The sequence below is a fragment of the Rhinolophus ferrumequinum genome, chromosome 26, assembly GCF_004115265.2.
Source record: "Rhinolophus ferrumequinum isolate MPI-CBG mRhiFer1 chromosome 26, mRhiFer1_v1.p, whole genome shotgun sequence".
In the NCBI taxonomy this organism is placed as follows: domain Eukaryota; kingdom Metazoa; phylum Chordata; class Mammalia; order Chiroptera; family Rhinolophidae; genus Rhinolophus; species Rhinolophus ferrumequinum.
The window spans coordinates 13477265-13493724 of NC_046309.1; the positions used below are offsets into that span (position 1 = coordinate 13477265).

The following is a 16460-nucleotide window of genomic DNA, read 5'->3' on the forward strand; positions in this document are numbered from 1 at the left end:
TAAGAGTTTTAACAGCAACTATGAGACTTGAGATAAAAGAGTAGCTTGAAGGGATGGGAGGAAGGGAAGACCCAGCATGAGGGGAGGAGCGCAATGAGTGAGAGCTCTAGGGATAAGAGTCATAGTGGTGAACCCACGAACCCCATTCTGAGTACCTACTGTGTGTCACACACTGCTAAGGATGCCATGTCCACCATCTCATGTAATGGTTACAGCGACCCGACGAGCATGCATCACTCTTTCTACTTAACAGGTAAGAAAAACTATTTGGTTCAGAAAAGCTAAATAATTTCCCTACGGCAATACAATAACTGGACCGATTTGTCCCCACGTGAGCCTGACTTCAAAATCAAATGAAAATATATTTGGAAATTATTTTAAAAAGGGCTAAAGGCTCATATAAAAGTAGAAGTAGTATCAATTAGATGAGATCAAAACAAATTCAGAGTTGGACAATGGGTGAGAAAAAGAATAAAGAAGATATAATACCAATGGCGATTTAATGTTCTCGGTAAACAGCATGATCATGAAATTCACCAACGACAGTGACTCTGGAAGGTATCACAACAGAAGAAGAAGAATGATAAGAGTGAAGCCACAGAATGAGACTCAGCTTAAAAAAAAAAAAAATCACAAATCATAATCCCCCCAAAATGATTATGTCATGGAAAGCCTAGCCTCGGAAAGATGATTAGAGAAACTAAGTAAGTTAGGCTAAGCAAATGTCTGGGGAGGAGCTGTCTGATAACAGTCTACAAATATTTGAAACTTGTAAATACCGAAGCAGGAGAGGAATTACCATGCGTGGAGTTTTAATTAAAAATAATCAGATGAAATTATGACAGGGAAAACTCTAGCTTAATAGACTGACAAAAGCAAAGCTGACAGAGGACAATGTCTCATGAGGTCTTGGCTGGGGATATTTTTATTCTCATTTGTGAGAATAAAATGAGAAATTAAAGAACAAATTTGGGGGCGGGCTCTAAATCAGTCGTTCTCAACCTTGGCTATTGGTTGAAATAGCCTGAGGAAGTGTTAACAAGCATGGCAAGTGGGAATCTTCTCCAGACAGTGTGACCACAAGCTCATCAGGTGATTCTACAATAAGCCAAGACTGAGAACCAACCCTTCCGAAGAGTGGTTCTCCACCTCTGATTAGATTGGTTTGGGGATATCCAGGCCGCACCTTGGAACAATTACAGGAACGTCTCTGAGAATGGGGCCCAGCATCAGTATTTTTTTTTTCCAGCATGAGTAATATTTTTAAAGCTCCCCACCTGGTGACAGCTCAAGTGCAGCAAAGTTGAGAACAGCTACTCTAAAAGGACAGTTTTCAGGAAGCAAGTTTCACTTGCGGCGGGCTTTGAGTCAACACTGCACATTAGAGCCTAATGAAAGTGGGTCAAAATAAGACTATAACTAGTGAAGAAAATTTGGGTGACTCTTTTAATCGCAGCATGGCTTTGTCTGAAATAAAACGGTTGTGTACATTTATTAAGGACTGTTTAGCGCGTGTGACAATTGAGAAGTAGTGGCAGACCTAATCAAGTGGCCCAGGGTAGAATAAACAGTTCCTCCTGCACAGAGCCTTACAGAACCATAAGATTTTAATCAATATCAACTACATAATTGTTGAAGGTGGACGACTACTTTTTTTTTTTAGCAGCTATTCAACTTGTCCAAACATTGGGCGTAATTACTGATATATGTGTCATGTGCACAAAAAAATAGGCACTAAAAAGATAAACAGACAAAAGCAATTTGTGGCAGGAGAGTGGAAAGTCGATCTAGAATTCAGAAGAACTGTCTAGAGAGGACTAGGAGAATTGGAGGCATAAAAGTCCATCCCAGGGCATCATCAGTGATAAATCACAGTGATAGGAATTACTCTTGATATAATGTGATGAGAACAGCACTTTTTCTCTGTGGTTTTCCTTCCTCAAACTCGTAAGTCCAGTCTAGTCATGAAAGAGATCAGACAACCCCATGTTGAAGGGCATCCTGCAAACTATCTGACCAGTATCCTTCCACACTGTCAAGGTCGTCAAAACAAGGAGAGTCTAGGGAGCTGTCGCAGTCTAAACAACACGAAAGGAGCGATAATGACTAAATGTATTATGATGTCCTAGATGTGATCCTGGAACAGAAAAAGGACATTAGATAAAAGCTCAGGAAATCTGAATAGTGCATAATAATGTATCAATACTGGTTCATTAGTTGTAGATGATGTAAGAGGTTAACAGTGGGGAGATACACGGGAGTTCTGTACTATCTTTGTGACTTTAAATCTATTCTAAAATAGAAATTTTATTTAATAAAATCAATCCCCGGAGCCCTACCACAATAGACATCCCAGCATTCCTCAGTGAATTGACACGTAGAATTCTATTAGGAGCTAGAATCGTTGAAAAGTGTGAGGGCAGCGCAGTGACTGGCGAATGGTCAGGACAGCAGCCAAGTTGGAAAGAAGCAAAATGGCAGCTGTGGTCATTTTATGTCAGTTGACTGGATCTTCAGGCCAGAAGTCTTTCACATCCAGAGATGGACCCATAGGGGCCAGGAGAATGTGCTCAAACGCAATCAAGTATTTTAGAGAGAAGATATTTAACATTTAATTTCTGAAGAACAGGACAGAGGAAAGGGTTTAGATGGAAGCCAAGGGACTTCAATAACAAATAGATGATACGTTTGCTTAAAGAGCAGAATATATAATCAAGAAAATGTTAGAATCTCTAATCCTGGAGACTTTCTACAGAATCCAAGACAGACAGGACGGCCCCCTGAGGAAGGCTTGCAGGTGAAAATGAGCCCAGGAGGCCCTTTTCTGTTCTCTGTAGTCTGTTTTTAAAAGCAACACATCCTTAAAACAACTGGATAAAATACAAAAGAAAATCATTAGTGTTCCAGTTGCATACAGTCTAACAATTTTTATGTAGGTCACCTTTTGCTGAGAACTTACTTTACCAGAACAGTTCATCTCAGAGTCTTTATTTAGGATTCTCACAAACAGTACTACAAAGGACAGAAGTTACTCTGGGCCTTTACTAGAAGGGTGCCACTGCGATCGATGGAGGAAAACAGGCATAAACCTAGATCCGGAAGGCCCGAGCCTAAATAGGATCCTGCTGAACCTCCTTGCACTGAAAACGTGTTTGTTAAAACAGATCTTGAACAGAAAGAAATTCTAGAAGTGGGAGTGGGAGACAGACACTGAGTGATGGCTGAGGAGAAAGAGTCAGAAAACAAAAGGGAATCAGAGGAACCCATGAGAGAAGGTCAAGTTGGGTCAACCCAAGTCCTCTCTGGGACAGTTTCGGGACCTCTTGGGGAAAATGATCTTTTTGTGTAGGACCAAATAATGCTGAGACCAAGGGTGTTGGCCAAGGATGTTGCCATATGGAAAGTGCTCCCCTCTGATGGAAAACAATAAAGAGGAAATACCCAGAGATAGGGAGAGGGAGGGAAGGAGAAAGAGAGTGTGAGCAGATGTGCACACACAGCTACGACACGATGCTATCTTGTGAACCGCTGGAGCCAGCCACACCTGAAGTTTTCTGATTTACCAGTTTTATGAATCAATGCATTCCCTTTCCTTCAACTGGCTGTGACTTTCAATGGAAACAATCGTAAGTAAAACAATTTGAAGGAAGATTGAGCAGGCGGGCTACCAGAAGAAACGGAGTGGGAACTGTGGACTGGGGTAGGACGGCAGTCAGGATCCACATGACGTGAGGAGACTCTTAAGTGGAAAGAGGACACAGTGACATTTAGGCAAACACTAAACGAGATGGGAAAGTTGTCTTTGAAGAAAATGATCAACTGGACAAATGGCCAACCCCACTCTATCACGGAAATGTACACTTCAGTGTAGCATTGGAAGTTTCAGGTGGGTGACAATCTTGCTGTAATATGTGAAGAGATATTCTGCTATGAAAATAATTTTCTGCCAACTTCCTCCACTCCATTACATGAACAGATCCTGAATGAGAACAAAGCATGGCTTTTATCATACCACACAGTTAACAGGATGCGGAACAAGCAATACACCTCGTATCATCTTTTCTTGATGACGTCCCGTCCTCAGAACCCATTGAGTGCTGGACCAAAGGCTGGCATTTTCTTCATGCTCCCTGGTCTCGAGACTTGGAAACAGTTTTGTGGAGGTAATCATCTGATTCACTTTTCAAAGGAATAACAAAGCGCTGTCCCGGTTCCCTTTCTAGAGTTACACTGACATGGAGAATCAAAGTAACCATTATCACAGAATTCCCCGCCATGTTCAAATTATAAACATCAATGGGCATCTCTCCTGGGAATGCAAAGAACAGATGAGCGGGGCCTGATGTAAGCAGAACAAACCACGTCCGCTTGACGCTTTGTTTTAGCAAAGACAACATGAGTAGTGATTCCAGTTCACTTGGGTTTTGCCCTGATCATCAAAACGCTGACAGTAACTGAAATCACTCCCTGGGTGGAATAATCATTGTGAGCGGAACCGAGAGGGTCCCACTTACAAAATGGAACTGAGCACACGAGACAAAGTATTAACGGGCGCGGCAGAAGAGATCTTTGTCAGAGTAACAGGGATGATTACAGACATGAATTAGACGGCAACTGTGCCGTGGCGTCTTGGTGACATGAACACAACAGCTAAACTGTGCAATTACAAAGCTGAGCATAACTCAGAGAGCATCTCGCTCTTTTTGGAAACAGTGGATGCCAGGTGAGCCTGTGTGAATCCCTCAGCGGCTTGCTTTACAGGCTGTGTGCTCTCCGGCCTGTGGAGCCCTTTTAGAATAAACAGAAAAGAAATCTGGAATGCTATGCCACCGGAAATAAGCGCTTGCATTATTAAATAGTAGATGCTGATGTCCTGCCAAAGGAAAGGACACTTTCCAGTCATCACTAATAAACCTGCCCAGGCAGCTCTGCGCTTGTGAGAGTCAAAGGACGTCAGGAAAAGAGGCATCTGGTCCCTTTTCAGAGCTGTTTGTTTTGCAATTAGCTAAGGGGAAATTAGCTCTGACCCTTTTTTTTTTTTTTGGAAAGTGGGGTGGCACTGGGAGATAAAATGGATAATTGAGACTACAGCTTGTGACAGATTGCCCGATAGGACGGGATTATAAAGTTGAGGAACTTTCAAGGATGCCTACACAGTCTGCTCAGATCCAATACGGGGCCCAAACCCTCCTTAATGGGTGGGTACATTTTCTATTCTTACAGATTCAGAGAATGAGAATAAACATGTATAATTTTATCATCAGATAAAAGTATTTTTAAATAATAAAAAGTATAAACACAAAATAAATAGTAGTATTTGAAGCTTTCTAAAGCACAGTGTATCATCTCCCTCAAAAGCCCCCCACCCCCCTTCCATCCTTCCCCCTCCCCCCCCACTGGCTCTCAGGACAGCTCCACATGCAGCATGAGACCCTAAGCAGTGAGCATTCAAGGACTGATTCTGCCTGTGGGGGCTGAATGTCAGGGAGTAACTTACCCCTGTGAATGTCACCATACCTCTTCCATCTCTGCCCTAGAAACCATGGTGAATCAAGTAATTATAACTTTTCAAAGGACAGCGACAGTAACTTACTCTGAAGTTCACGTTACAAGTAACGGAAGCGTTTTCCTTCCAGAAATCTTCTAAAAGTTAAACTCTAACATTGAGGCCAGAGCTGATTTTGTTTCTTTGATGTTCTTGCTGTTATTTTGCTTTATTCTGGCCTGTTTGTATCTCTCCATTTGTGCATTCAAATCTGCCATCTCCTTTATTCCTTCTTCACATTATTTTTTCCTTTGCCTCTATTATAACCGTCTAACACATACTCCTGAACTGATGCCTTTAGAAAGGATTTATAGTTATTGAATAAAGTTTACGTGCCCTTAAAGTTTTCAAGTTTTTTCCCTTTGAGTCATTGGTCCTTCACTATTTTTATTTCATATCTTAATACTTGATTTTCTTGAAACCTATAATTAAGCTATCTCTCAGCAATCTCTTTTTCAGAATTGTTTTTCTCATATTCTCTATTTTCTAGCACCTTAATCACTTCTATTATTCTCTTTTTAAACACTTTTTCATTAACTTCATATCTGTTAAAATGAAAACATCAGCCATGTGCTCGGCTAAGAGCTCTAAGACAGTTTCTATCTTGGAGAAGTTGTGAGTGGGACAAAAGATACTGCTTTCTGTTCCTGAGACACAGCGGCTCAGTCTTACGTGATTTTCTGTCTCTAAGGTTTACTATCAAGCTACGTGAACACGGACCATTTCTGGCCTCCCAGGCTCCACACAGGGAAGCCAAGGTCACTTCCTGCTGCAGAACCACAAAGCTCGGGAGGGGGAGCACAGGCAGAACTCGGGCACAGGTCTTCCGACAACCTGAACACGTCGACACGCGGTCACAGGCACCAGGACACTCCCATTTCAAGAGGAAGTACTCCGTCTAGCTCCTCAGCTGTCCCCACAATCGCTCCCCGACCAGATACTTACTCTGGGCTGTAGAAAGGTTGGAGAAGGCTGACTTTGTTCGACCTGCTAACCATTCCAGGCTTTCATGCATGTTGGCCAAGGCTTTGAGGTCACTGACGTCACGCAGGATGTCTTGCGCGGGGATTAATTTATCACCCAGGTTTCCAATAAGAACTTCAGATTCCTTGCCAAAGGCTGCCCTGAAAAACAAATCAGAAACACACTTCATGTACAGCATGGAAATGGTAGGGATGGGCAATACCTTTTCAGACCTGTCTAGGATAGTGGTTATAATCACTGTAACACAGCATGTTATTTCTGCTAGTTGGATTTTAGGAGAAAATTACCATACACCTGTTTAAAATTTCTCCAGTAGGAGGAGAGTTCATGGAAGAAGAAGGAAGTGACCTTGAGGAAGTGACCTGTACCTTCAACAGCAACTAGAAGAGGCCCGACCCATACATTGATGGACCCTCGGGATAGCTCTGATGCCTGCTCCCTTAGGGGCTTTTCCTTTGCCTCTTCTCCTGCTATGGAAGCAGAGGAACAGCTTAGGGTATTAAATACATGCTCTGTTTGAAGCTTGTTGTTAAATGAAACAACCAAATTAATGTGGCATTTGGAAAATGTTTTAAAATGTTCAAAAGCAAAGAGGACTGGGCATCTTTAAGAAAGCAGACGATAGTTGAGATGGATGACAGGCCTCATTCATTTCATTCACTCACTCATTCACTTATTCTAAAAAGGATCTGGGGCAAACAAACAATAAAGCATCAAGGCATTCATTATTTGGAAAGAGAAACCAGTAAAAATCAATGCTGGGATCCTTTTACTGACCGGAAAGAAACACAGTCAGGTGGATTTCACACAGAACCTGGTGTCTTCATAACGTTTTGGAGGGTTGACAAATCGTGTTATGCAGGGTTACAGGAGGAGAGAGTCAAAAGGGACCCTAGAGACCACGTGGCACAGTCACTGCACAGATGAAAAAATGAAGGCTCAGAAGGTTAATTGTTTCGCCAACAGGACACATGAGTGGCAGAGCTGGGATTCAGGTTGTCTAATCCCCACAGCTCTCTTTCTTTCAAAAAGAGCGAGGGCTGAAATGATAAAAGATGACGGAAGATCTTAGGGAGAAAAGTCCTGTCTTTTCAGGAAAGCTGCACACCGGTGGGTAAGCAGAGTTGATGCCAGTGGAGGTTGGAATAGGCACCTGGAGAGTTTTTTTTTAAGTCCCAAGGCTTTTACAAGTAAAAACACCTCCAGTGAGCAAAAGCAAGGGCTTTATTTAAGTAGAACAAACTGGATTAAGTTTCAAGCAAGCAGTGATTAACAATAGTTGACATAGAGTCACAACGATGCTTAATTGACACCAGGCACTTAGTGCCCAGCAGACACTCAGGGTTGAAAGAAACAACTGCTGTGAATCAAATGCTTATTAAAAATGTTTATGCTACCAAGGAATGCCTCGTGGTTAGGCTTCTTAGTTCAACAGGTTACATTTTTAAGGAAAAGTCATAATCAGCTGACCAGGTTGGGTAGGTCCTGGCCACAGAGGCAACGCAGTGCAGTGGGTGAGACACTTGAGTGTGCACACAAACCTTCCCTGGGGTCTTATAAAAGGTGCTGGGGTGGTACTTGAAGTCTGCCTTTCAAACTAGTTTCAGGCTGCTCGTCGGAGAAGCGTGCTTCCTTTGAGTAGCAAGGCTTAGGTGACAGCACAGGCTTCAGTCAGGTGAACCTGGGTCCAAATCCTGAACCTGCCACTTACTTGCTCTGTGATGCTGCTTAACGTCCCTGAGCATTATTACTTAGGGAATAATGGTAATCACCCCTGACCTCACATAAGTAATGTAAGCACTAGATGAGATGGCTTTTAAAATCTTTACTGGGAAAATGTCAGTAATTACAAAAGTAGAGAGAAGAGCGTAATAAACCCCCTTGTAGCCATTACTCAGGGTCAATTATTAGCAACTCACGGTGAGTCTAACTTTCATGTATCCTTACCCACATCCCACCCCCCACCTTAGGAGCATAACACAGTGCATGGAACTTGGTGAAAGCTAGGAAGTTGTAGCTATTATTATTCTCAGGTCTGCTGACATGCTTGCTTTAGTGTCAACCTGAGGTGTGCTATGATGAATAAAAGGAAATGGAAAAGAGTGATCAGAAGTAAATAAATTAGATCTCAAGGGCTAGTATTACAGATGGAACCTTGTGACATCACACAATGCCACTGTGTTTCAGAGTCCAGACTTTTCTCAAAATCTTCCAGAGGTAAATTAGTGTGGCAGAAACCATTAGTTGCCTATCCAGCATCCATTATCGCACGCCTTCTTAGTAAAAGGACACTGATATTGTTGGGGTCACCAGAGACCCAACCTAAAAACAAAATATAACCAACAAAATAACCTCGTCAGTCTCCCGGCCCCTCTCGCAGATGTGGTCATCAGTGAGATACCAACTGAAATCAGCAGATGGGCTTCCCAGGAAGCTCTTTCCAGCAGTGTTATTTGGCAAGGGCCACTTTTGCCCTCCCCCTTACTGGAACACAGCTATGGTGAGCGAAGCTGCAGTAGTGCTTTGTCAACCATCAGGTGACCTTGAGTATGGAAATAATGCTGAGAATGATGGAGCCCAAGACAGGAGGGCATGGGTGCAGTGGTGACATCATGCAGCTGACAATACATTTCTGGCTTTCCTGTTATAGGAGAGAAAACGAAACCTTGTTTGCTTAAGCCACTGATATTCCAAGCTTCTGCTACCAGCAGCTAAATGTAATTTCGAACTGACACAATTACCTAATTAGCATAAGTGATGTCATCCTCAGAAAACCTCTGAATTTAGATATCCCTAAAATCGAGTTACCGGGAAATGGAAAACAATGTCTCCTCCATGATTTCAGCCCAGCAGACGGTTATAATATCTTCCCCTTGGCTGTCAGTCAGTCACGTTGTAAATATTTAGTTTTCTTAATCTGTCCTTACATACCAACTCTCGCAGACCCCTTAATCACCTTTGATAGATAGAACACAAAAAATGCCTGTGAGCGACGTGGGTAAAAAGCAACAGGGGAGGCAACCAGCTTTGAAAAACAGGCTTGGAGCCATTTCTGTGCACGTAGGTGTGACCCTGGGTGGAAAGTGACAATGGAGACAAATGTATTTCTGTAGACGGTTAATCTGCTTGTGCTGGGATCGGGGGGCCCAGGGCATATCTGTGGTGCGCCTCCAGCGGGAGATGCTACTGCATTTCCCTTTGGCCCACCGAGATTTACTTAACCTCCTCCGAAGGGAGAGCAATAGACTGAGAAAAATACAAACTGCCTCATGTTGAATGCAGAGTAGACATCTCATTTGACAGGAATCCATAATCACCCCCTAACAACCTGGAGAGAACACAGAAACCATGACATCAAGAAGTGACTGACAGCTAGAACCCTTTCACACAGAAAAGCATTCCTTCGAGGATTTGTGTGTGTCAAAGAGCTTGGTGGATGGTTTTTATGTGCTCCAATAACACTGAGGGGATGGCTTTAGCTGCTTGACTGCAGATTTTTTTCCTAAACCCTCTAATTTATTAAATAAATTATGGTCTATCGACACTATGGAAAAGTATGCAGCCATCAGAAATTATATAGTAGAAAATACTTGATGTCATAGAAAAATGTTGGGTATAGTTTATTTTTAGCTGTGATATACAGTTGAGTAAAATAAGCTGTTAAAAAATGGTATGAATTGCATAACATTAAAAAAGAAAATAATTACATATTTATATGAACTACAAAAAGACTGGATATTTACAAGGTCAGACAATTAAGTTCGCAAACTCATCCTAGAAAAAGTGCTACACACCTCATTGCTGAATATCACTATGGTCACTTTTGAAGTGCTCCCCCTGGGAAGCTATGCACCGACGCCAGCCCCTAGTCCACCCTTCAAAGCAGTTTTGGAACTCTTTTTCTAGAATGGCCATAAGAGCTGTCGTCATATTACCCTTGATGTCCTGACTGTCATCAAAATGTCTTCCTTTCAATATTTCCTTTATCTTTGGGTAAAGAAAGAAGTCTTTGGGGGCCAGATTAGATGAGTAGGGAGGGTGTTCCAATACAGTTATTTGTTTACTGGCTAAAACCTCCCTCACAGACAGTGCTGTGTGAGCTGGTGCATTGTCGTGATGCAAGAGCCATGAATTGTTGGCAAAAAGTTCAGGTCATCTAACTTTTTCATGCAGCCTTTTCAGCACTTCCAAAGAGTCAATTTGGTTAACTGTCCAGTTGGTACAAATTCACAATGAATAATCCCTCTGATATCAAAAAAAGTTAGTAACGTCCTTGTAACAAATTCACAAAATTATTTTCAGACCTTGTATATACCAAAATGTTAACTGTGTGACTGGATCATGCTTTGTGCCTCATATTTTCTACATTTTCTCCAAAGAACATGTTTACTTTTTCACTAAAAATGACAATTAGAAACCCTACCACAGATAAGAAAACCTTTGAAATGGACGCATCGAGAATTTCAGCATAGAAAATGGGAAGATGTGGGCTCTGCAGTCACTAGAACTAAACTGGGAGGTGATGAGTGGTCCGTCTGAGGCTGATTTGGACGGTGGCTCCGGGCTGGCTCCAGATGCGGTCAGTGTCCACTGCAGGCCCCCCTCCCCGCCCGAATGACCACCACCCAGCATCTGGGCCAACCCGGCTTCCTCTTTTTTGATCTGAATTTCACTCACTCTTCAGCGTATCGTCAGCAGGCCAACATGCTCACAGAGAAGCCTATGAAACTGAAGGATGCTAAACCCGTCACGCTTAACTTCACCACACAACTATAAACTGTAAAGAGCTTGATCGGACGAGACTGCATTGAAGACAATTTTGCCAAGAGTGTAAACCCTGTTTAACTTCATTTTACCGCACAATCATAATCTTTAAAGAGGTCTGTCTGACAAGAATTCATTGAAGAGAATTTTGCCGAAGATGCCTAAAATTGTCTCCATTTAGTCTTTAATTCTGTTACCCACTGAAATTATAGGAAGGAAAAACAAAATCTGCACTTTCAGCAGGCTAAATGTACTTAGGAGGGAAACATCACAAAGAGTTTGCAAGTGTTTGATTTGCACATCTGTGCTGTATTTGGTCACATAGCATACACACACACACTCACCGTGCTCTCTCTCTGCCTGCCCCATCCCCCAAATCACCCCACTGCTTCATAGAGCTGAACCGGGCTGAGAGGTGACTGTCCCAGGAGCCTAGGACACACTGCAGCAGGGCCAGTCCCCTAGCATCCAGAAGAGAGCAGGGAAAGGGCAAGAACAAAACAGGTCATCCCAGGGGGCGTGAGGTGGTATTTCCCCTACTATTTCCAATGAGCAGCTGGGCGTGATTAGCTTGCCCATTGGGTTTAGGGGACTCAGGGTGAGAGATCACATGTGACTCGAGGAGGAGGACTGAGAAGACCCTCGACCTGAGCTGAGTACAGTGACTGAGGAGCCTGACTGGCCCTTTCTGGGGAGAGGGGCAGAATGCCTTTAGGTGATGCACAGTTACCTTATGTTAAACAGAAGTACGAAGTCTTAAAATACAGGTGTGGATACAGAATAATGAAAGTCCTAGGCCTATTTGCCCTAAAACCTACTCCACACCTTTCCCCTTCTCTGCTCTGTATTTGGGAGATGGGGCGCTGACTGAGCAAGCTGTTTTCCAGGCTCCGGACTGAGGCCCTGGTTGGATACTGAAGGGCAAAAGGGAGAGGGCAAGCTGGGGCTTCCCTCCACCGCCACCTGGAGTGAGGTCTCCAGCAACCAGCAAGGGATGCGTCTCCTAGGCTCCAACTCCTACCATGCCCCAACTCCCCGTGGGCACCTCTGTGTCCCAGGAAATGCCTCCTCCCTTTGGCATTCGAGGGCTAACGTGGGAGGCAGTGGCTTCCTGCTATTGCTAATCTATGGGTTCTCTTTATGTCCCGTTTGACGCACGTCCTCATTACCCTGTGTAACCAAGTCCCTACACAAAATTCCCTCTGAGGCAGACACTGGGAGTGGTTTTTGTTTCCATGTTAGACCCTGACTTACACGAGACCTACCGTCATGAGGACGTCTGACCATATTCAGTGCTCCTGGGACTTGAGTAAATGTTTTGGCATGGGGATTAATTAGTTCTGTCGTACAGGTAGCCAGACTGAGACATGGCAAGGTGACCTGTAAAGATCACCTAGCCATTATCTGTCAGAGCCTAAACTGATGGAGGTTATTTTAAAAAGGTCAGGTCCTCTGACCTAGATTTCTAGTAATACCAACTCATCCTCATGTGATGTGACAGTGACACCTCCATTTATCACTTCCGCCTTTTACAACTGCTCAATCTTCAGCACTTTCAAATCCTAATTTGTTTATGTCAAAAATAATGGAGGGAGTACCATTCTTTTTAATCAGGTTTTCAAAAGCTGTTTCTCTAAAATGATTTGGCTAAACCGTCATAAATAGGAAGTAATAAAATAGGCCAGTTATCTTGATTACCATTGTGTTTTTGTCCTCCTAGAAACTGCCAAAACTCATCACTAAATCTGTCCCTCATGTTTGCATGCATGTGCATTTCATCACACTATCACGTGTAGTTACTTTTTATGTTTAGTAAGTCATTGCTACTCTTTAGAAACTGGTCTCTGCCTTCAATAAGCACAATCAGGCGTTTTTCATCGGCTTTCTTTGCCCACTGTTCTTCGACCATTCAGAAACGTGCAATGCTCTTGACTGGCTAGGTGACACTGAGCAGTCCACCATCTGCAGAGGCAGGGAGGGTCCTCAGGGAATTCTCTGCAGTCAAGGTGAGTATGGAAAATATCAGCAACTTCTCTTCTCCCAGGATCTGCTTGAGACTTAAAAACACATTCATTGTTTTCCCTGATCCCAGGGAAATTGGGGTTTCTGGGTTCCTACCGACTCAGAGATGACAGGCAGAGAAATTAATTAAGGGGTGTGTGTGGTGGGGGTGGCCACCAGCTCTTTCCCTCGTGCTTTTAAATGAGCTGGGTCTCTAGGACAGGCACAAAACACCAGACTGGTGAATTTATGGTGTTCTGGCACTGAGAGGGATCTTGGTAGTTAGTCTAAACCAGTAGAACTCACCAAGGCTATACATTAAAAGCTCAACTAGGAATGTTTAAACAAAATGCCTGATGCCAAACTCCACCCTCAGAAATTCTGATTTAATTGGTCGTGGGTGGGGCTCAGGCATGGACATTTAAAACAAAGTAACAGCTTGAGATATATAATTCACCCTATAAATATGTGCATTTCAATGGCTTTTAGTATAGACACAGTTGTGCAATCATACCACAATTATTTCAGAACTTTTTCATCACCTCAAAAAGAAACCCTGTAATCATTAGACTGTGCTCTTATCCCCAGTCTCCACCCCGCAGCCCTGGGAAACCATCAATGCATCTTCTGTCTCTGTATTTTCCCTATTCTAGACATTCATACATGATTCCTAGTCACATAAATGGGACTCATACAATACGTTGTCTTCTCTGACTGGCGTCTTTTATTTAACATGGTCTCAAGGTTCATCCATGTTCAAGAACGTAGCAGTGCTTCACTTCTCTTATTAATAAGTAGTAATCCATTGTATGGAGAGACCATATTTTATTTTTGTATTCACCCACTGATGGGCATTTGGGTTGTTTCCAAATTTTGGCTATTAGGAATAATGTTGGTATGAACATTCACATATGAATTTGTATGTGGATGTATGATTCCATTTTTCTTAGTTATATATACCTATGAGTGGAATTGCTGAGTCATACGGTCACTCTATCTTTAACCCTTTGAGAAAATGCCAGATTGTTTTCCAAAATGGTGGCACCATTTTACCTGTCCACCAGTGGTGCTGAGGGTTCCCATTTCTCCACATCCTTGCCAACACTTGTGATTACCTGTCTTCTTTTTCTTTTTTATCATAGTCATTCTAATGGGTGTGAAGTAATATCTCATTTTGGATTCAATTTGCATTTCTTTAATGGCTAATGATAGTGAGCATCTTTTCATGTGCTTATTGAGCATTTGTATGTCTTCTTTAGAGACATATGTCAATTCTGCTCCTTTGTTCATTTTCTAACCAGGCCATTTGTCATTTTATTCTTGAGTCATCAATTCTTTAGGAGATTTTTACTAGGAACCCAGGCCCTTTTCCAGCTCCTGTAGTGGGTTCATAGCCCACGAGAATGATTTCATAACCTGCTAGTCTGCCATGACCAGAGTTTGAAAAATACTGTGTTAGCGTATTCCTGGCTCTGTGAATGTGTCCTTTGATTGGTTCTCCCAAAGATGGCAACCATTTATCAGGCATTTTATAGAGCAATTGAAGCACACAGAGGAAGATGTGCTCATTTGCACACTATAGTAAAGGTGGGCTCAGATTCAGGTCTGCTCTTAGTTGACTAACCACGATTACAAAGCACATTGCCTCTCACGAGCTGCAGTAGCTTTAGAGTTTCCTTTGGCCCGGGGATTCAAATAGCTCCCCTGACCCCAAAACATATAAAATTGCTTTTTCTCATAGAATCGGATTGTGGCGGGGGGGACATCACGGACCTGTCCAATCTCAGAGGAGAGCCCCTTCCTAACAGCAGGCACGTTCCGACTTTTTAAGACCAGAATGCTCGAGTGATGGGCAACCGCCTAGCACTAAAGTAAATCAAAAGCTTTCTATGGGAAAACAATACTTATGGCTCCTTGATATGTTTATAATTACAAACGATTCAAGTGTTTATGTGGGACAGAGAGAGGGAGGACACAAAACTCTTAAATTCAACAGGAGAGAATTCTGAAAGTTCAAGAGAAGGATGAGTGACTGAGTGAACATGAGGAATGGCTGGTGAGAAAGGCGGATTGAGTGGACATCACCCCCACTGAGGACAGACGCGCTGCTTCAGCTGGGTCACAAATCGTCCCCTAGCGGGTGGTCAGCTGGATCCATGGGCTGGGTTTACCAACCATCAGAGAAGCCTTTCCACTAGTGGCCTGATCCTCTGACCATTTAGTTAGCTGCCTCCCAGTCTTTATTTATTAATTTTTAAATGGAGGTACGAAGGGGATAGTTATGTTTTTAAGTTTGTTCCTTTGTCACAGGATGTGTCACCTATACATGGCTCAGAAAAATATGCAGAGAGAGCTTTTATTAAGAGAAAGGAACCATGAGAGACACAAGAGCACTCTTTCCTAAAACGAAAAAAAAAAAATCACAATGCCCATCGCTGCCAGTTATTCCATTACTTTAGTCATGTTCTTAAGTCCTGCAGGCTCCAGCAGGTGAGATGTTAGTAACGGCTACAACAAATTGTTAAAAGCGTGGACCCGAGTAAATGGAATTGCTTCATGCAATCACAGGTTAGCAATGCTGGAATTCCTTGCTGTTCCTGAGCCTTCCTGGCGAATGAAAGCAGCTACTTGCCCCCAACTCTGCCATCCTGAACGTGTAATAGAAAGGAAACGTGTAGGTAGGCTAATGAAAGCATTTGCAATCAAGCATGATCGTCTTCAAACACTTTCACCGTTGTGATGTGGCAGCACAAAGATTGCCTCTCCACCAAGCGTCTACATGAACAGGAGGGAGCTAAGGACACTAAAGAGTACTGCATCGTCCAGTCAAAACACTTTTGGTTCATTTGCCACCCATCTTCCATTCATAAGGCTTTCTTCCCAATTACGCCTAAAGCAGTGACTAACTGAAAGCCGTCAATAAAATGGGGATATAAAGGGGGGAGGGGAAGGAAAGAGGGAGGAAGAGGAAACGTTTTTTACAGAAGAATGTCGGCAAATACATGTTTCAGGCAAAGTTCATCAAAGACGCTAAAACTACTGTTTGAAAGGTTGGTAGAAAACAGGAAAATCAAACGGTCTCAAGTTATCACCCCACAGAGAACTAGCTCATCACAGAAGGAAATAAATGCACCTGACAATGGGGTGATCTGGCGGGGACGACCTC

General features: G+C 42.9%; 1 protein-coding gene across 2 annotated transcripts in view; it reads right to left on the reverse strand.

Moving 5' to 3' along the window:
• EXOC4 (exocyst complex component 4) overlaps positions 1-16460 on the reverse strand; it is a 634133-nt gene that overhangs the window by 94980 nt on the left and 522693 nt on the right. For both annotated transcript variants that reach the window (XM_033099157.1, XM_033099158.1), the window contains exon 14: positions 6491-6669. In XM_033099157.1, coding sequence (XP_032955048.1) covers positions 6491-6669 — 179 coding nt within the window. The remainder of the gene's footprint in view (positions 1-6490; positions 6670-16460) is intronic.